The 19,725-nt window shown below is 49.5% G+C and overlaps 1 protein-coding gene across 2 annotated transcripts in view; it reads right to left on the bottom strand.

The window, feature by feature from the left end:
- Positions 1 to 19,725, bottom strand: part of Rasgrf1 (Ras protein specific guanine nucleotide releasing factor 1) — a 97,162-nt gene that overhangs the window by 15,339 nt on the left and 62,098 nt on the right. For both annotated transcript variants that reach the window (XM_021638710.2, XM_060385540.1), the window contains exons 14-23: positions 19,463 to 19,711; positions 17,374 to 17,966; positions 14,303 to 14,428; positions 12,255 to 12,425; positions 11,608 to 11,769; positions 11,252 to 11,367; positions 10,734 to 10,846; positions 8,880 to 8,940; positions 5,532 to 5,635; positions 4,234 to 4,318 (exon numbers count right to left, since the gene is read on the bottom strand). In XM_021638710.2, coding sequence (XP_021494385.1) covers positions 4,234 to 4,318; positions 5,532 to 5,635; positions 8,880 to 8,940; positions 10,734 to 10,846; positions 11,252 to 11,367; positions 11,608 to 11,769; positions 12,255 to 12,425; positions 14,303 to 14,428; positions 17,374 to 17,966; positions 19,463 to 19,711 — 1,780 coding nt within the window. The remainder of the gene's footprint in view (positions 1 to 4,233; positions 4,319 to 5,531; positions 5,636 to 8,879; positions 8,941 to 10,733; positions 10,847 to 11,251; positions 11,368 to 11,607; positions 11,770 to 12,254; positions 12,426 to 14,302; positions 14,429 to 17,373; positions 17,967 to 19,462; positions 19,712 to 19,725) is intronic.

The raw sequence follows: 19,725 nt of genomic DNA on the forward strand, positions 1-19,725 counted from the left end.
CTTCCCTGCATGTTGGCTTGAATCTGTAATATTTTAAAATAGAAAGCAAGCCAGGTACAGAGGCGCATGCCTCTAATCCCAGAAGTCAGGGAAGCAGAGGTAGGCTGATCTCTGTGAGTTCAAGGCCAGCCTGGTCTACAAAGCAGGTCCAGGACAGCCAAGGAAGGCTACACACAGAAACCCTGTCTTAAAAAAAAAAAAAAGGCAGAAAAATCCAAAACAAAACAAAACAAAACAAAAAAAACCCTCAAAACAAAACAAACAAACAAACAAAAACGTCAAAAAAAAAAAAAAAAGAAAAAGAAAAAACAAAACAAAACAAAAACCCCTCCTCTGAAAGACTCCACTAGCAGGATATCTAAGCAGATACTGAGACTCACAGCCAAACTTTGGGGATGGAGGGAAGAGAGAGAGAGGGTGGGACCAGAAGGAGACAAGGGAGGGGGCTATAATCGGGATATAAAGTGAATAAATTATAAAAAATAAAAAATAATTTAAAAAATCTGATAGGCTAGGGTCAGATGAAAGAGGAGGAGGACCTCCCCTATCAGTGGACTGGGGGAGGGGCAGGAGATGAGAAGATAGAGGGAGGGCAGGATTAGGCGTGGACAAGGGAGGGGGCTATAGCTGGGACACAAAGTGAATAAATTGTAAGAAATAAAAAATAATAAAAATTAAAAAAAAATCCAATGGGGAAAAACCCAAAATTAAATAAAATAGAAAGTAAATAAAGTGTAACAGTACATAAGCATGTACATACAGAACATCACAATGAAATGCACTTCTCTGCATGCTAGTAAAAATTAATTTAAATAATCATTTAAGAGGTAAGAAAAATGACTTGTTATTGGAAAAATAAAGGCAACTTGTTAAAAGGCAACTGCACATAAGCAAGTAAATCCAGCAAGAAACCTTTTGTGTCTATGCTTTTGTTTCTAACCTTTTGTTGCTATGGCATGGGCACCAAGAAGGGGTGTTGAATTTACAGTTTTTTTACACTTATTTATTTATTTTTGTGTGTATGTGTCAGTGTAGGAGAGTGGGTAACAGCGCATGTGAAGTTGAGGGAGTTTCTTCTCTCCTTCCATCATGTGGGTTCCAGATAGGAAATTCGGGTTATTGGCCTTGGTAGCAATTTTCCAGCTGATACATCTTGTCCTCTGGGATGCTGAACTTTAGTGTGTACTTACAGAAAACTATTGCAGTGAAGGGGGGAATGATAACACACAAAACAGTGTGTGTTCTGTCAACTAAGTTGAAGTAGTTAAAATAGTTCTCCATAGAGGACACTAGAATAAAAAAGAACTTAAAAAAAAAAGAACTTAATAAAAAACTCCCAGCTTAAAAAAAAAGAAGAGGGCAGGGGGTTGGAGAGATGGCTCAGTGGTTTAGAGCACCAGCTGCTCTTCTAAAGGATCTGGGTTCAATTCCCAGCACCCACATGGCAGTTCACAACTGTCCGTCACTCCAGTCCCAGGTGATCTGACACTCTCACACAGACATACATGCAAGCAGAACACCATCGTCCATAAAATAAAAACTAAAAAATTAAAAAAAAAAAACATATCAGTGGGACCCTCCACAGGTGAGAGAAACAAAATCAACACTTGCTAATTTATTCTACAAAGCCACCATTGTGTTTATACTAGCACCAGAGACAGGCAAGAAAGAAAGAAAGAAAAAAAAATCAGATGCCCAGCTCTTTATAGGCCATGGCTGAGGTGGGTTTGTGCCAGAGGCACAGGGTCTTTGAAGACAGAAAAACTATGTAATTCTCAAATTTACCATATCAATAGATTAAAGGAAGGAAGAACTCATGACCATCTCAGTAGCTGTAGAGCAAACACTGAATAAAAGTCAATTTATCATTTGCAGAGATGGGTCAATGGTTAAAAATGCTTGATGGTCTTGCAGAGGACTTGGGTTCAGTTCCCAGCACCCATGTCGTGTTGCTCAGGGTCACCTGTAGCTACAACCATAGAGGACCTGATGCCCTCTCTGACCTCTGTGGCACACTTATATATATTCAGGCATACACACATGTACATTAAAAATAAATAATGTACATTATTTATTAAATTAAAAATAAAAATTATTGGCATTCAAGGAATAGAAAGAGAATTTTTTTCTAACTTTATCTTCTCTTACATAGGGGAAGATTAAAAACTTTCCCTGTAAAGGGAAGAAAAAGGCACCTTGTCTTCCTCTCCATTCCACTTTGTCCTGGAGGGAGCTGGGGGGACTGTGTGGATTCAAAGGGGGACTTTACTGCGTCCCATGGGCAGTGCCATTCAATCTCTTTCAGCTTCGGTTCCTTCCTCTGTAGAGTCAGTGCCATGGGTTAAACGAGACGGGAAGCCCTTCCCACAGGCCCTACTGCGCAGTATCAATCAGTACACACTCTTCCTGGTTTGTGCTTACTCCATCCTGGGGTGCCCGGAGTGCCAGGGCCAGGAGGTGCCTCCCTCCCTGGCACTACAAGACCGCACCTCCCTCATTTCCTGGCTGATAAGGGCATTCTTGCATGAGGTTTGTTAGGGGTCCATTTTTGCCATGGTTGATGTGTGGAGCAGTCTGTGGCCAGGCGGTCAGGACACGTGACTTCATGTGCTCTCACCTCTGACCGTAGAAGGCTCTTCGCTTGTGTTGACTAAACTCAGAGAATGAAGATGCTGTGTGCAAATGCTCTCGGGAATGGGACAAGGCTAGGAGTAGACAGTCCCATGGATGTAGATAGGAGAACCGTGTGGGGGAATAGCTGGGAGAGTTTGTGTTTTTCCAGAGCTGGAGACACAGCTCTGGAGACCCTTTGTATGTGCTAGCTAAGCACTCCAGCCCTGTGCTACATCCCCACTCCGTTTTTTTTTTTTTTTTTTTTTCCAGATAAGATATTATTATGTAGTACAAGTTCAAGGTTGGCCTCAGCCTCCTGAATGTTGAAATTATAGGTGTCTGCCTAGGGGTATTTTTATTCTCTCTCACAGTCAGCTTTCATTGTGCAGCAATGGCAGACATATGAGCTGCCACATCCAATCAGCAGACCCTTCCAGAACCTCCACGTCTCAGCATCTTGAAAACGAGAGGAGTCCACCTCTCCCGGGGGTGGTGTAAGCTTTACATGGGATTGCCATACACACAGAGCGCAGTACGAGGCGGTTATGGAAAATACTAGAGGCTACTTTTATTAAAGAACGTTAATACCCCTCGTAGCCACAAGGCTTCCCCAGAAGACTCTGAAGCTTGTTCAGCTTCTTCTCTGGGAAGAGATCCTGGGAACACTGATGCCTGTGCGCCTGTATGTGTGCATATGTGTTTGTGCATGTGTTCATGTGTTCATATGTTCATATGTTCATGTGTGAGTATAAGTGTGTATGTGTGTGCATGTGTGAGAGCCTGTTTGTGTGTGTGTTTGATGCACCAGTCCGACCTTAGTGCCCTAATCAGACTCAGCTCAAACCCTTTTTGTCACACACACAGGGCTACTTTTCTGTTTTTGTGTTTGGTTTCCTCTTAACCATTCCATTCCAGGAAAGCTAATGGTGGATGGAGTACTGGGAGGTGGGACTGGAGGAGCCAGAGGCAGGGCTATCTCAATCATGCCTAGGGGCAGTCTCAAGCTGTTGGATCAAACCTAGCCTTCTTCTCAGCAGCTCTGGGGCTTCTGGTCTCTTCTGTGCTAACTTGTGGATCCATCTTATCAACCACAAAAGACTATGTGGTGGCCAGGACATCACACCATCGTGTCTAGGGTAGATGAAACTGCTAGACATTTTTGGGAGGGTTTGGGTAATGCTCATGTCAGAGGGAAGTTGTCTGCCATTTTGCTTGTTCCTAAGGCTGAGATGCAGTAAGAAAATAAGAAACATGCTTTGGGTCTTTACTGTCTAACCCTTCCTCCTTCCCGTCCTTTCTGCTACTGGTCTGCCATGACCTTACTCTGAGGAGCTGTTCTTTGTGGTGACCACAGGCCTAAGAAGGCTCTCCTCAGGAACCATTGCTGGCTGACGGCTCTGGATGATTGTCCCAGTTGATCTTCACATGGCCCCTTTTAACATCCATTTAACAGGTGAGGAAACCGATACCGAAGTGAAGAAAGTTGGCCCTGGCCACACAGCTGAGGGAGGTGGTGGGGCAGCAGATGGCGTGGCGCCAGCCTGCCCTCCACTCAGGCCCCTGGTGGTCCCACCAACAAAAAGTCTGGCAGAAAGGCACTGCCCACGCATGCATACTCACGTCGTTGAAATGCTTGGTGGTTTTCATGATGTAAGGCGTCCTTTCATTCTTTTCTACCTTCATCCAGCCCTGTCCAAAGAACTCCCTGCAAGGAGGAAAGGGGAGCCCAGAGCAGATGAAATTAGCTCTCCCTTGCTCATTTGGTGTTGGGTCACTTCTTTGTTTGTTTGTTTATTTATTTGGTTTTTGAGGTAATCATTTGTAGGGGAGCAGCCCTCTGCAGAAATGCAGAGAAGAAGGACCCTTGAGCTCAAGCCCAGCTCTGTTCTGCACTGGGGGAGGGGGATATGCTTTCAGACAAGTGCTTTGTGTCTTGGGTCCTTTCCTCATCTGTGAAATGGGAGACCATCGTGAGACTGAAAGGAAGTGGGGTAGGAGATGGCCGAGCACTGTTGTGAAAGTGTGTAGGCATACCAGATTTTCCTATGGATTTTGTGCCTACATTTTGGCCACTTTGTAGTAGCTGGTCTTCAGAATAGAGGTGAAGCCATAAAAGGGGCTTCGGGCTAGAGCATGCCCTCGGTTCACTTCCCAACACTATCCAAAAATGGTGGGGCATAAGAGGATAAAAGAACCACAAACAAGTTCTAAGAGTGCGTTCTGGCCTGGGAATCTAGTGGGGAAGCCACAGACTTGCTGCTAGTGGCCAGCAGAGGTGCTTGGGTCAAGTCCCACAGGCTGGTGCAGCCTCAGGGAGGTGACACCTGTGAACATGCGCCCACTCTTTGCTACAGGAGGGAGGCAGGAGTAGCACTGCTCCCACATCCTGAGGGTTGGTCTCCAGGTGTCATTGGGTGAGGCTGCACTCCTGCCCATGGGGCTGCAAATGTGCCGCTGGAAGGCAAACTGAATGCATGAAATGCCTGGATGATGTGTGGCCTCAGACACGTGAGACCAATGTTGGGAAGGGTGACTAATGACAGGGCAGGGCAGACGGCAGCAGGCCAGAGGTTTCATCAAAGTCCAGAGCCATTCCCAAAATTTGTTCTTAGGGTTTTCAAACACACACACACACACACACACACACACACACATACATACACACACACACACACACGAACACACTTATGCCTGTGTGCAAATAAACACGGAGTCTTTCTGAACCCCCAGAAAGAAGGTTCTGAAAGCGAGATGCTTCTGAAGTGTGTGCATACGGAGAAGGAGATGTGCTTATAGGAGATAGGGAAAGAAAGAACATGAGAGTAGATGTCTTTCCAAATTTTGGACAGTTCACGAAGCTGGAGTCAGAGGTGTGCTGAGCAGGGAGAGGAGTCGCAGCCATACCCACACCCACTTACTCATAAGGAATTTTCTTGAAGACAAGGTGGTCCAGGAGGGTCAGCTGCTCTGCTATCTCCAGGGCTGAGTGGTTTTCGAAGGGCTCAGGTTTCACACCTTCTGCCTGAGGGAGCAAGGTCAAAGTCAGGCCCCAGAGGTGACATCTCTGGGCTCTAGGTACTTTTCTGAGGGGAAACCAACTACTCTTGGTTCTGGTGGGTACAGGGGATAGCAATGACAAAGCTGGGCCCCTCTGCTTGCTGCACCCTGTGTGTCTATGTGTGGTGTTCTGTGCTTCCAGAGGACTCTCCTTGCAGGAGGTGGTCACCTCCCTGTAGGGAGCCACCATTACATGTGTAGGAGGGGGGCCAAAGGCTGCCCAAGCCTCTCAGATAGAAATAGGCTGGCTGGCAGGCAAGTTCAAGATCAGGTATCTGACTCCAGCTGTGATGGGCCACTTCCTCTGGGCTCTGCCTGGTCCTGGGTGGGTCCAAACACAATTGTTCTTTGAGACAGATTAACAGGTGTGGGTTCCTGGCTTTGATTTGGGCCTGAGGCAGTGTTCCTGTCTTGTGAGCAGAAGACAGCTGTGTGGCTCAGTCCTCAGCTAGCAGGTCCCTGACTTATCAGGTTCACTCGTGGATACTGTCTTTAAGATTATCTGTCACTTGGGCCTCCTTGACCAGGGAACACCCTCAGGGAAATATTAGTCAGGGTCATGGGTATCCATGGCAGGAGTTAGATGAGGGTGGACACGGGGAGGCTGATGTGCTCAGGAGTGCCGAAAGGCCTTAGGTCTGCTGGATTTGGGGGTTGGGGGTGGGGAGGAGAGAACAGCTGTGTTGGTGCTGGGAGGAGCCTGTGTTCACTGAGGGGTGAGTCAGATTAAAGGTTTCCTGTACCTTGGGGCCATCTGGGTCATACAGGGGTAGAGGAGAGGTCTATAAGGCAGATGGGCCTGCCAACCATTCAGGATTTGTACTTTCTTGCACTCACTCTACCTCACCCAGAAGTTCCAGCAGCTGGCTGAGTGCCCAAGTGGCCCATTTGCACAGATCAAAGGGGCTGTGGGGTCCACCCACACCCAGAGGACATGCCATTCCTTGAGGCTGAGTGTTCTGTTGTCCCCCTCCCCCATTTCTTTTGCAATCAGTGAGGTCTGTGTTGCCAGGCTGGTGGCAGACACTGGAGATAGGCTGACCTGCAAACACAGCCCAGGCTCAGGGGGTCCACACAGCAGGGCCTCATGGGGTAACAGGTTCTGTGTGGTAGCAGATCAGTCATGGGTGCTTCCTGGCAATGTCACCGGGGCAGAGAAACAAAGCCCAGGTGCAGGCCTGTGGGTGTGGGGAGGATGAGTGATTAGGCAGGCAAAGGGGGTGTGGGCATGAGGGCAGAAAGGGCTTTGAGTGGCTGGGTTGTGAGGCATTTCTCCTGTGTGTTCTTGGGGGTGGACCCTCTGAAGGTGGGCAGTTCAGCTACAGTCACTCCTGAGGGTCCTTTGCAGGTGTGTTAGGGCTACGTCCAGGATGGTGGGGCTGTGAGGCTCACAGAGGAATTTAGGAGGCCATGCTGGGGTGTGGCCCAGTGGCCCAGTGGCTCTAGCTGCTTCCTAGGGGCAGGTAGCCTTCTCCTCACATTTGATGTTGTCCAGGGACAAAGTGGCTTTGGAAGTAGGGGTCAGAATGACATCTTCTGTCACCTTCCAGAAGGCTTGTGAGAAATAATGTGGCAAGCCACTTTCTCCTGCCCACTGAGGCCACTGGCCTCCATTTAAGCAGGACCTATCAATCAAAGGCTCTGGGGACCTGTCAGGGCCATAGATGGGTCATAAGATGGGCTCAGTGACCTTTTGTTCTCGGATACTTACAAAGGAAAAAGGACCCTTGTACTCATGAAGTATAAACATTCCAGCCAGGCCCCTGTTTGCAAACAGGAGCACGGGGCATTTTCGACACTAGGCAAGTGGCTGGGAACACAATTCCAGAATCCAGGACCCAGAGACTCAGTCTGCAACAAGTGGTGTCTGCATGTCACTATATATCCTGCTTGGAAGGGGGAGCTGTGTGAGCTCCAGAGAACACCAGCCATACAGGTTATTCCTGGGCCAGAACGTGGTAGGGTGCTGTGTTTCGTGGATGGTGAGTGATGAGGAGAGAGGAGCCAGAGTCCAGAGCCGAGTCATTACACTGGATACCACTAACACACTGGTCACTGGCCTGCCTGGAGCCGAGTCGGCATGACACTGAGTCTATTTCTGGGGAGGTTCGAATGAGTCTGTCCTGAGCATCTCTAACCATAATAATTCAGTGGCCAGGAGCTTTAGTGTGGGTCATGAAGGCATTCTGAGTGTTCTGCTCAAGGGCTGGAAGCACTAGAGACCATCAATCCTTTATGGCATATGGAATGCCATCCCTAGCTCATGCTCCTTCTTGGAGAACACATCTCTCCCCAGCTCTCCCCTGGGGCCCCGTCATTTCAGGGCAGGTTCAATGAGCATACTTTGAGTCCTCAGGATGAGGTAGTGTGGCATAGGGGTTGAGGTTTTCTCTGTGGTCAGCTACACCTGAGCGTGAACAGTTTGTATTCCTACCACTCACCCCTCTGTGTGAGTGATTTAGATCTCTGTGCCTCAGTTGCCTCATTTGTAAATTGGGGTAGAGAGGAAAACTTGCAGAACTACTGACAAGTGGTCACGGAGTCTCTCAGAATCTAACGTGGTCCAGCACATAGACAACCATCAGAGGCATTTGTCACACTCCCTGAGAAGTGTGACAGAGAGGGGGAGGGGCAAGGGAGATGAGGCTGCACAGCGCCTGAAGAAAAGTGGCAGTGTTACTAGTTAGACTCTGCTCCTCCCTAAAGGAGCCATTTCCTAGGCCCTGGTGCTTGTCTGCAATCTTTCCCAATGTCATGAACTTATAATGAGGCCAGCAGGGTGGGTCAACATGACTGATGTCCTTGTAAGAAGAGAAATATGGACACAGGAAACACAGACACGTACACAGAAGAAAGACAGAACAGGGACACATTTCCTAGAGGAAATGGCTCCAGGACCACAGAGACAGGAACTGGAGTGATACAGCCAGCAGCTGAGGGTCCACAGGGCTACCAGCAGTTGGCAGAGCTAAGCAGGTATCCTTCTCTAGAGCTTCTGGGGAAGCAAAGCTCTGCACACACCTTTATTTCAGTCTTCCAGGATCCAGGACGGGGGAGAGGAACACACTGCCTAGTTTTTGCGGCACTTAGTTACAAAACCACAGGAATTGGATGCAGGTGATGACTATGCTTGGTCAGGGGGATCAAGGAGTAATGAGGGTGTGGAGGAGGTTGCCTTGGTGATCAAGTGAGATGGTCACCCTGCTCACCATCTGTGTGATCTCTTCCAGCGTGATCTGGTTGTCACCTGGATCCTCCTGGGTCAGAGTCCTAGGGAGAGGAAAGTATGTGAGCCCCAGTATACCTCTCTGGGAGATCTTCCCTAACTGGTCTGTCTTCCACACCCCCTGATCCTTGCTTACTGCCTTTACTAGGAGGCACTGCCTCTCTCTGCTCCCCCCTGTACTCCTCCACGTTACTGACTTATTCCCCATCCCTCTGTCTGAGAAAAGGTCCTTTGTTAGCCTCTGAGCTTCCAACACACTATTGTGTATGCATATGCTGGGACCCAGAGAGACATGGGCAGGGACCTCTGAGGTCAGGCTAGGCCTGTGGCAGGCACTTCTGTGTGCACATGGAATGACGGGATATCCACAGTGAAGTACTGTCTGACTTGGAGGGCCAGAGTGGGCAGGAGATGTTTCTAGATGGGATGGCCCTCAGATCTGGCTTGATCAGAGATAAGATGACACAGCAGAATGGAGGCCCAAGAGCACAAGGTGGGATTGTGTTGAGAGCAGAGTGAGGGAGGATATGGCCAAGCTAACTAGAGCGAGTCCTGAGCATTAGTGGAAACTGAGGGCAGACCCCCACCCCAGTCAGACCAAATCTTCACTTGCTTGGAAATCTTCACGGGCATGGAATGACAATATTGGAGTAGATAGAATGGCAGGCTCTTGGTGACTGGCCAAGGGCCAGGCCACACACAGAGTAGATGACAAAGGGCCATGGTATCCTAGGACTCTGAACACAGTGGAGTGATGAGGCTTGTACATGGGGCCTTTTGGTTAGGAACGGGGCTGGAGACTTGGGTCCTAAGCAAGAAGAGCCTAAGCTGGATGTAGTAGGAAGTCTGGGGCAGATGCAATGGCTGGGGTGTAGAGGAGTCTGGCTGGAAGTAAGGAGGGGAAGCCTCTTCAGGCAGGGCTGGAGAAGCCAACCTGGGTGGAAAGAATAAGAACAGGGTGCTCATGTGCCGATGCCATTGACCTTCTGAGAGCCTGCAGGAGCCACATGTAGCATGTTGCTTGACCCTTACTATCTACACCCTTGAAGCCAGCATTGTTCACCCCTTTTACAGAGGAGAAAATAAGGTCTGGCTAAGGGCCTTACTCTGGTCCACAATGAGTCACTGGCTGAGATAGCTTGGATGTGGGACTGTGTGAACCTTGACTTCTGCTAAAAGAGGCAGGCTTCAGCACAGGTCTGAGGACAAACACTTTAACTGAGTTTAAACCGACAGACACTCCCTGGCTGCCTATGAACACTGAGGAGATGGGCTGGCCCACGCTAAGATAGGAGCCTCTAGCCAACTGAAGCTCTGGGGACTGAGGGACATAATTTTATTGTGCCCAGTGTCAGCTCTCTGAGATTGTCTGTAGCTAGTACCTATCACATCGAAAAGCACACGCCGGACAGCTGTTAGCAGACATGTACATACATGGAAAAGGGGAACAATCCCAGCTCTCAACCCCAATAGGGTCTCATGAGGTCCAGGATGGCTTTACCATGTAGCCAAGGATGATCCTGCCCTTCTTTCTCATCCTTCTGCCTGCCAAGTGCTGAGATTACAGCCTGAGAGATGGGCTTACAGGCATGTGCCACCACATTTGCTACATCCCTAGCTAGGTCAAGGTCTGGTGAGGGGTGGGGAGAAGAGAGGGATAAGTACATGGAGCTCCCACTCCAAACTTGGCTACAAAGTAAGGCACATGGGCCCCCAGAAGTCCCAGGCCTTACATGTATCTTGATATACCGCCTGCCCAGGCTGGCTAACTGCGGAGGTCCAGGGCAGGGCGCTATCCCCAAGGTCATCCTAAGCAGGAGGGCCATGCTGCTCTTACCTGATGATGTTGGCCGCTGCCTTCCGCTCCTGTGTCAGAAGCTCTGGGTCACGCATGACCTCTTCCAAGAAGCTGATCACCTTGCTTTTGAGCTTACTGTTAGTTTCAAAGTCCTGTGGGAGGATGGGTGGGTAGCTCTGGCTATAATTACCAACCTTCCCTGCAGTACTCTGGGGCCAGGGGGAAGGAGGGAGTTTCTATTTCTGCTGTGTTTTCCTTATCTGGTTGCTACTTCCTGGAAGGCCACAAGCCTCCGAGGCACAGGGTGCTGAGACAAGACCACCCCTCAGCTCTTGTTCCCATAGTTTAGGGAGGACCAAGCCTACCTGTACTCTACCTGGAGACAAGTGGCCCAAACAGAGGCCATTTGTCTTTTTTACTGTCCTTGCTTCTCTGCCCTGGGTAATTTGAGCGGGTCCTCTTGGAAAAATGGGGTTTCCATGCTCCTGTTGACCCACTGTCTGCTATCATTTACTGCCACTGGGAGGCAGTTGTTCCTGGAGCAGAGACCCACCCACCTGAGAGTGCTTGGAGACCCAGTGGCGGAGCACATTCAGCACACGATTCGTGGCAGCTCTGCGGATCACAAACTCCTTGTCGCCATTTCTCTGGTCAGGGGGGAACCCTGGCAGTGCTGGTGGTAGAGGGAGAGGAGGACAGGAAGTGGAGCTTGTTTAGCTGATGTGGTTCATCCATAAGCCTTGGAGGGAAACCCTTAACAACTGGATTTGGACCCAGGTGAGAGGCCAGGAAGCCTCAGGGGAAACAACACTTCCAACACCCAACCTCCGTCACACCTGCTCCATCTAGAAGGTTCAGGGAGTTTCCCCCAACAAGATTATACAAGCCACCTGAGACCAGAACCTCCTCTAACCTTTGGTGTGGAACCGTTGCTGTGGAAGTGGGTGGTGGGAGGAAGGGTGCCGAGGGCTCTCTCGATTGGCGTTCTTTGCTGCCAGAAGAATTTGACCAAGGATCAAAGGGGACTGGGTAGGGAGAATGGGACTCCAGGATGGCAGGACAGCACTGGCGGAGCCTGCAGGAAGAGAGGGATGAAGTGGGTAGTAGCAGTTCAAACTGGATGGAGGTGAGGGTAAATCTAGGGGTGTGTGTGTGTGTGCTTAGTGGATAAGCTAAGACTGCCCTTCTAGAGGTTGACAAACCACAGAGCTAAGACTTTATCCCACTGATAATGAAAAGTGGGAAGGAAGGGTGCATCCATGCTGACTGCAGGCATGGGTGAGCAGAGTCTAGCTGGTGCAGAAAGAGGCACTCCATCCCTGCCTCCGTGAGAGGAAGGCCAACAGGGTAGATAACAGAAAGCAAGGCTTCAAGCACAGTTTGTGAGGATAGCTTGCTGGAGCAGGGAGCTCTCCAGAGCCACACTGTAGAAGGGCCCACCTTGGCATCTGCAATGCCCACCAAACACCTGAGGAAGGGCAGGTCCCATGCCTGTGGCTGTCACCCCTGCCACAGGACCATGGAGAAAGGAAGTACCCATAAGCAGAGATGTCCACACACCTGTGGTGGCCAAGGACATCCTTCGATACTTCTCCTTGTTTGGGGTGCCCTCGTTGGCCCCCGCAGTTGCTATGGCAAAAGCAGAGGCTGCTGAGAGGGCACTTCGGTTATTGTCCAGTTCACGACATGAGGTCATCACGACTCCATTGTTATAGTTAAAGAGTGGAAACTCTGTGGGGAGGGAGGGAGGGAGGGAGGGAGGGAGGGAGGGAGGGAGGGAGGGAGGGAGGGAGAGAGAGAGAGAGAGAGAGAGAGAGAGAGAGAGAGAGAGAGAGAGAGCTGACCCTCAGCCATTCCTTAGCCCTTTAGGCTGGCAGACAGGCAGGTAGCTGGAGGATAGCCCAACCTCAAAAGCCCAGGGCTGGAAAGGGGCTCAGAGGGTTGTGTGTATGTGTGTGTGATGTATGTGTGTGTGTTGTATGTATGTGTCTGTTCCCCGTAAGAGTCATGCCACAATATTCCTAGACCTGTCCCAGGCCAGGCAGGCTCAGCTAGTTTCTTGCTCTTAGAAGACTGAGAGCCACCTTTTTTTCTCTGAGGCTTCCAGCACTGTTGTGTCTTGGCCTGTCATGAACCATCTTGTGCTTTCAGTGTACTGGGAACTGACACACAACCCATTCAAAATCTGGTTATTTCCTATTGCTAGGGTTATGGGCGTGGTGGGACTAAGGTTGTGTTGCACTTGAGGACTTTCTGCCTGGGTTGAAATTCTCCTTCAACTCTGGAGCCTCAGGAATCTCCTTTGGACACATGTCCAGAGGTTCATATAAAAAGGAGATCACAGAAGAAAGTACAAAATAAACATGGAGATCTATTGATTGGTAATAGCCATGAGGCTCAACTCCAGAACTATGGCTTCATCTTACAGGATTCTGGAAAACAACCTATATTGTCACAGTGAAGTACCAGTCTTTGAGCCATGAAGGACAACTGGCCTTGCTGTAAAGACTCTGAATAATATTCCCCCCTTTCCTTTTTCCTTTCATTTCCTTCCCTTTCCCTTCCCTCCTTCTCCCTTTTCTTTCCTTTCCTTCCCTTCCCTTCCATGCTCTTTCTGTGAGACGTCTCCTCTCTGAAATAAACTCCCTCTTGTCATCCCTCTTTCTCTTTCTGAGACAGCATCTCATCCCCTGTCCCTCAACTCCCTGTTTGTTGAAGACAGCTCTCAGTTATTTGGTCAGACTGCCTTGAACTCTCTCTGTAGCCCAGGCTGGCTTGGCACTCCCCATTCCCCTGGTGCAGGCTCTCAAGGGTCTCAAGTGCTGGGATTATAGGGGTCACTCACAGCTGGGCCTCAACACTTGTTTCTGAAAATGGGCTCTTCAACTGATGTGTCTGAGAAACCAGGCAAGGCTGCAGGATGCGCAGGTACCTTTCTTCTAAAGCTGGGCAGCTTTGCTTCTTACTGGGCTTCCTCCCAATTCCCCCTGCCCCCGACACGGTCAGCAAGGGATTCTGGGATTTGGGCCACCCCTTGCATGTGGAACAAGAGCTTGAAAAAAAGTTTCTTTCTTTGGGAGGCAGAAAGACTGTCCTGGTAGCTGAGGGTCCCTGAGTCCTCTTCCACCCTTGGGTGTCCCAGAGCCCCTTTCCCCAATCTGTGATTGTAGAGATAGAACACAGAACCTTAAATATGTCAGAAAAGTGCTCTACCACTGAGCCATACCCTAGCCTTGCTTTCCTTATTCAAAGAGAAGAACAGCCTAGGCTCTCTTCATGCATGTTGAAAGGATGAAAGAGCCCACTGCACAGCCTGAAACATGAAATTGTGGGAAACATTTCTGACTTGAGCTCCTCCATGTGACAGCTCAGGCTTCTGGGTCACTGGTTAGACAACGCAGTCCTGCCTGAAGCTGGAGTGACTTCAAAAGTTGGCAATCAGGGCCTACCCAGCCAATGTCCCATCCCTGGGGCCATGAAATAGAACGGTTGTTGCCCTCAGGAGTCCCTTATAAAACAGGGGCAACAGCAGCATGCCTCCCCTTGATATGACTTTCCCCTAACCCCTGCCCAACATCCACCTGCAGCTCCGCCCTGGGGAATGGTACCTGAAGAGTTTTTGTTTTTGACTGATTTTGGTGTTGATGGAGATTTAGTTGGTGATGCCTCAGTGTCACCTTCGTCACTCTGGTTCTGGTCAACGTCAGACTCTTCTTTCACGGAGACCTCAGAGCCTAGGGGAACAGAAAGACTTGCACTCTTCTTAAGTATTCATTGACGGGAAAACTCGAATCTATAATATATCAAAGCAAAGCAGAATGCGTAGCAAGAGCCTGGTGCCCTGGATGAAGACCATTAAACGGCTTAGTTGCCAGAGGCTTTATCAGAACCTTTCACACGGATGGTGTGGAACACCAAAAATACTTTTTCTTTACCAGGACTTCCAAAAACTTAATGGACACACCTAGGTTCTTGTTAGAATGCAGATTGTGGGGCTTAGGGATATAACCCAGTGGTAGAGTTCTTGCCTAGTCTAGCATACTTAAGGTCAAGGTTTCAGTCCTCAGTGGTAGGGGTAGGGTTAGGTTGTAATACAGGTCCTGTCTACATGGGACAGGAAAGTCTTTCTTTCCTTCATTCTTTTTGAGACAGGATCTCATGTCTAGGCTAGCCTTGAACTTAGTATGTAGCTAAGGATGACCTTGAACTTCTGATTCTCTTGTACCTACCCTTTAAATTCTGGGATTACAGGCCGGCACCAATCAGACCAGATTTTATGTGTTGCTAGAGATTTAATCTAAAGCTTTGTGCTGGGCAAGCACTCTCTAACTTTTTTTTTAATTGAAAATATTTTCACATAACATATTCTGATTATGGTTTCCTCCAGCTCCTTCTGTATCCTCTTCACTTCCTCATCCACCCAAATCACACCCTTTCTTGCTCCATCTCATTAGGAAACGGACATATAAATAACAATAATAACAACAGAAAACAAACAATACAGAAAAAAAGAGCTGAAGAAAAACCACAAGAAATACACACAGACTCTGAGACACACACATTCAAACACACAGAAATCCCCTAAGAACATAGAATTGGAAAACATAATATGTAAGCCCAGACAAAGCATTATGAGACAACAAAACTCCAAAAAATGCCATTGAGCTCATTTGGTGTTGGCCGTCTGCTGCTGGGCGTGGGGCCTGTCCTTAAGTGTGGCTTGTATACATCAAGCCGTGACCAACAGCTTCTGGGTTAGAGAAGGGGGCTAGGCAAGCACTCTTATCAGCTGAGCTACATTTCCAACCTAGATGTCTGCGTTTCTAACAGGCTTCTGCTGATGCTCACGTGGCTGAGCAACAGACCACACTGAGTAGTAAGGTGTTTCTGGTTTTCGTGGGAGATCTTGTTTAGCCACCTGTCTTGTTTGCCAAGGGTATCCCTGTTTTTATATCTCACCTCTTGCTTCTGATCTGAAATAAGTATTAGTCTTCTAACAATGGGAAAGTCAGGGCTACATGCTTTTTGTAGTGAGTTTTTGCTACTAAAAAATTATTTCTGTGTGTGTTTTTGTGTGTAGGTGTGTGTTTAGGTGTGTGAAAGCCAGAAGTTGACATCAAGTGCTTTCCTTAATTGTGAATTTTTTGAGACAGGGTCTCTCGCAAGTCCTGGAGCTCACCAATTCAGTTGTACTGGCTGTCAAATGAGCCCCAAGGAGCCTCATGTCACCGTCTTCTTAGCACGTGGGATTATAGGGCTGTGCCTCTGAGCCTGACTTTTTATGTAGGTACTATTGATAGTAGGTACATACTATCAGGCCCTCATGCTCATATGGCAAGCACTTTGTCAACTGGAGCCATCTTCCCAGAGCCTCTGTGGGTGGAGGGTGGGGGGCAAGTAACCTCTCTGGGTCTCATTTCCCCAACTAGAAGGTGAACACACTTGAGCCTGTGTCTAGGCCTGTATATAAAACCCATTGGAAGCTACATGTCTCTTTAGAAAAGCCCACCCAACACAGAAGCACATAGATAGACAGATTGGGGGTCCCTGGATCACTCATTGAGAACTCTGGCACCAGGTGGTTTTGTAGAATTGACTAGGGCCTCATTCCCCAAGGTAACAAAACGAATCTCACTGCAGGCTTGTGCTGGACAAAATTATGAGCCTCGAACTGTTCCCTCTCTAGTGATCCCATACATCATAACACTGGATGGTATTTGGGTCCTCTGGCGAGCTGTCACCTCAGCTACCAACTTTCAGCTGAGGGAGACACGCACATCACATATTTGTTGCGCATACCATGGAAATGTCCTTAGTGGTGGAGCCTTGGTGGTTTCTCTTCTTCCCAGTTGTGCCCTTTTCAAAGGCTGGGGCTTGTGATCAGCTCAAATATGTATACACATACACACTCACACACACATGCAGACCCACTCACACAGACACACACACAGACACAGAGACACACAGGTGTACACACACACACACACACACACACACACACACACCCCAAGACTATGCTGGTAGCTCCCAGCATATGGCCTGATCTGAGCTAACTCAGAACCCAATGGGTCCCTCCTAGTGTGCTCAGGAAAGGCTGTAGATAGGAAGGCACTGGCTGCCCCAGCAGGATCTTGGGCCACTGCCACCACCTTCCGTGTTTCGGTGTGCTGAGCTGTTCCCAGAGCACACAATACCTTCCTCATTCTCCAGCATTTTATGCTCCATTATTTTTGTCTACAATGTTCTCCCTTTCTACTGGTGAGCATCAAATCTGGCAGATCTTTTAGGAGCCTTCTCTGGCTCCCCCGACGGTGGTCCCAGCCTATCCTTTCTAGCACCTTTCAAATGTTAACAAATATCAGTGTTTGGTCTGGTCCCCAAGCTAGACTATGATTGGTGAGGGCAGGGACCAAAGGGATGATCTGGATACAGGGATGCAGGATGTTACTGGGGCAGGGAGAGGAAAGGCACAAATCTGAGAACTTCAGCTGAGACTTATCTAAAGCATGATGATATCCTCAGAGTTTCTGCTGACCTCACCTTGGCAACCCATCACCTCCACATGGCTACCAGGCTGCACTGCCCATATCCTGTACAACAGAAGCCTTGCAAGCCCAGCCTAGCCAAGCCTCACGGCGATGAGTGCTAATGGGCTGTTTCTGCTCATGCATCCACTTACTCTGCTTGCTAAGTGCTGAGGGCTCCTCAGATTTCTCTGGAGTTGGACCTGGAGTTGGAGCTGGAGTTGGGGTCTGGGTTGGAGTCCGGGTTGGGGTCTGGGTTGGAGTCCGGGTTGGGGTTGAGGTTGGGGTCGGAGTCAGGGTGGGGGTCTGTGTTAGGGTAGGAGTTGGAGTTGGGGTTGGAGTAGAGGTCTGGGTTGGGGTAGGGGTAGGAGTTGTGGTGGTGGTAACGGTTGTGGTTGTCGTCGTTGTCGCGGTTGTAGTCGTATCGGCCTCGTCTGGAGTCTTGTTGGTGAAGCTGCTGGTCACACAGAGCTTGCTGGTGTCCACCGTGGCTTTGCTGAAGGGAGACATGGGGGAGTGCAGGCTGGTGTAGCCATTGGAGTTGGAGCTGAGTGCAGCCAGGTCCAGCGCCTTGCCGCCTGTGATGATGGGGATGTTGAGGGACAGCTTCCGCCGACGGATTGGGGACGATGTGCTGATGGACAAGGGTGGTGGTGAGGAGAACTTGCGGGTGGCACGAGGGGACTTGGGGGGCTCTCCATACAGAAGCTTGTTGTTCTGGCCGCTGGCAAACAGGAGCTCCAGTGACCTGTGGGGAGGGGAGGGAAGAGGGAGAAAGCCATTGGTATACACTTGCCCATCTGGCCGGCTTCGTATAGGGCTCAGAGTGGCTGGCAGTGTCTCCCTTATGTGCACGATCCCTGAAGACTGGGGTGTGTCCCTACCCAGGATTGTGATTAGAGGGCTTGGGGACAAATGTCTATACCCGTAAGGGTTGAGTAAGCTGGGTGACTGGTGGTGGGGATGGTTCTACCCGATGGTCCTTCCTCAGCCTCTGTCCTGAGATGCTACAGGTCCTAACTGCAGGGCTTTGCAGAGCCTCCATCCACCCACACGAGGCTACTCTCACCTGCATGCTCTGCCCTTGTCCTTACAGTGGTCCTAAGGGACGCTCTGTGGGTGAGGAAGCAGCTGCTCAGGGAGAGGGTAGTGACTCATCTGATGCCTCTGACGTTAAACCCAGTGTCTCCACCATGGCACCTGAGGTGTTTCATGTGTCCACTGGGTTTGGAGGGGGTGGAAGTGCAGCGGCTTAGCAATCCTGAGGCCAGGCCTGTGTTTAAGGCCACCTCAGCCACAGACTTGCAGGGGCTTTATAGGAAGTCTCTTGGCCTTCCGGGCCCTAGCTTGCCATTAGAGCGCTTCAGTGATGTAAGTATGAAAGATAGCCTCAAAGCCAAGGTGGCTAAAGGTCCACTAGAGAATGTATGTTGAACACATCATAAAGCACTCCTCCTCTCTTTAAAGCATGATGGATATACACAGGGAAGGGGTACCTTCCTGCCTCCCTTCCCTCCTTCTTTCTGTAAAAGGTGGGTCCTGAGTTTCCCAAAGGGATGTAGGGAGGGGAGAGCAATAGATATCCCTTGGCTTCCCTGACCAAGGCAAGTGGGGTAGGGGTAAAGGAGGCCTAGTGAGCAACAGCATAGATGGCTAGGCTTTGAGGGACTCTGGGCTATGGGGAAGGGAGGGACAGCAGAGCGACCCCTTCCATAAAGAGTGCAGTCTTCCGAGGCAGAGCTCTAACAGTTTGTGTAACCACGGATGACCTTGTGCTTCTGCTCTTCCCACTAACAGCTCCAGACCTTTGGGATTGCAGGCCTGGACCACTATGCCCACTTTCTTTCGGAAAAGAAACAGTCTCAAAATGTACTCCCTCTGTGGTCTGAGAGTGATGTATGCCAATGCATCCTCACTTCTGGGACAGCCTTTTTTCCAGAGACTTCATTGGCCTGAAGTCTGTGGGTTCAGGAGGAGGTGGACATACTTAGATGGGATTCTTTTAAAAATGTTTTTCACGTTTAATTAGTTAATGTATTTGTGCATGTGTGTGTGTGGGCATGTTCAGGTCATCGAGAGAATGTGAATTTCAGAGGACAACTTGGGTTCTCTCCCCCCACCATGTGGGTCTCAGGGGTTGAGCTTAGGTCATCAGGCTTGGTAGCAGGTCACTTTACCCACTAAACCATCATGCCAGAGTCCGGGGATTCTTGTAGACAGTGATGGCAAGGAGTATGCATGCACCTGGCGGGGATGGCACTGATGGGCTTTTTGTAGATGGTGATTAGCTTGTCTAGGACCACCACAGCGGTAGTGAAGACTCGATAGGAGTGCAGGAAGGTGTTGAGAAAGTCAATGCTCAGGAAGCGAAGGTCTGTCAGGCGCTCCAGCAGCCGCTCCACGCTGGCGTAACGGATCTGCAGCACTTTGCAGGAATTCATGGTTTTGCTGAAGCGAATGTCAACATCATCACAGTATAAGGAGGCATCAGACCTGCAGAGGTGGAA

The sequence above is a fragment of the Meriones unguiculatus genome, chromosome 6, assembly GCF_030254825.1.
Source record: "Meriones unguiculatus strain TT.TT164.6M chromosome 6, Bangor_MerUng_6.1, whole genome shotgun sequence".
Lineage (NCBI taxonomy): Eukaryota > Metazoa > Chordata > Mammalia > Rodentia > Muridae > Meriones > Meriones unguiculatus.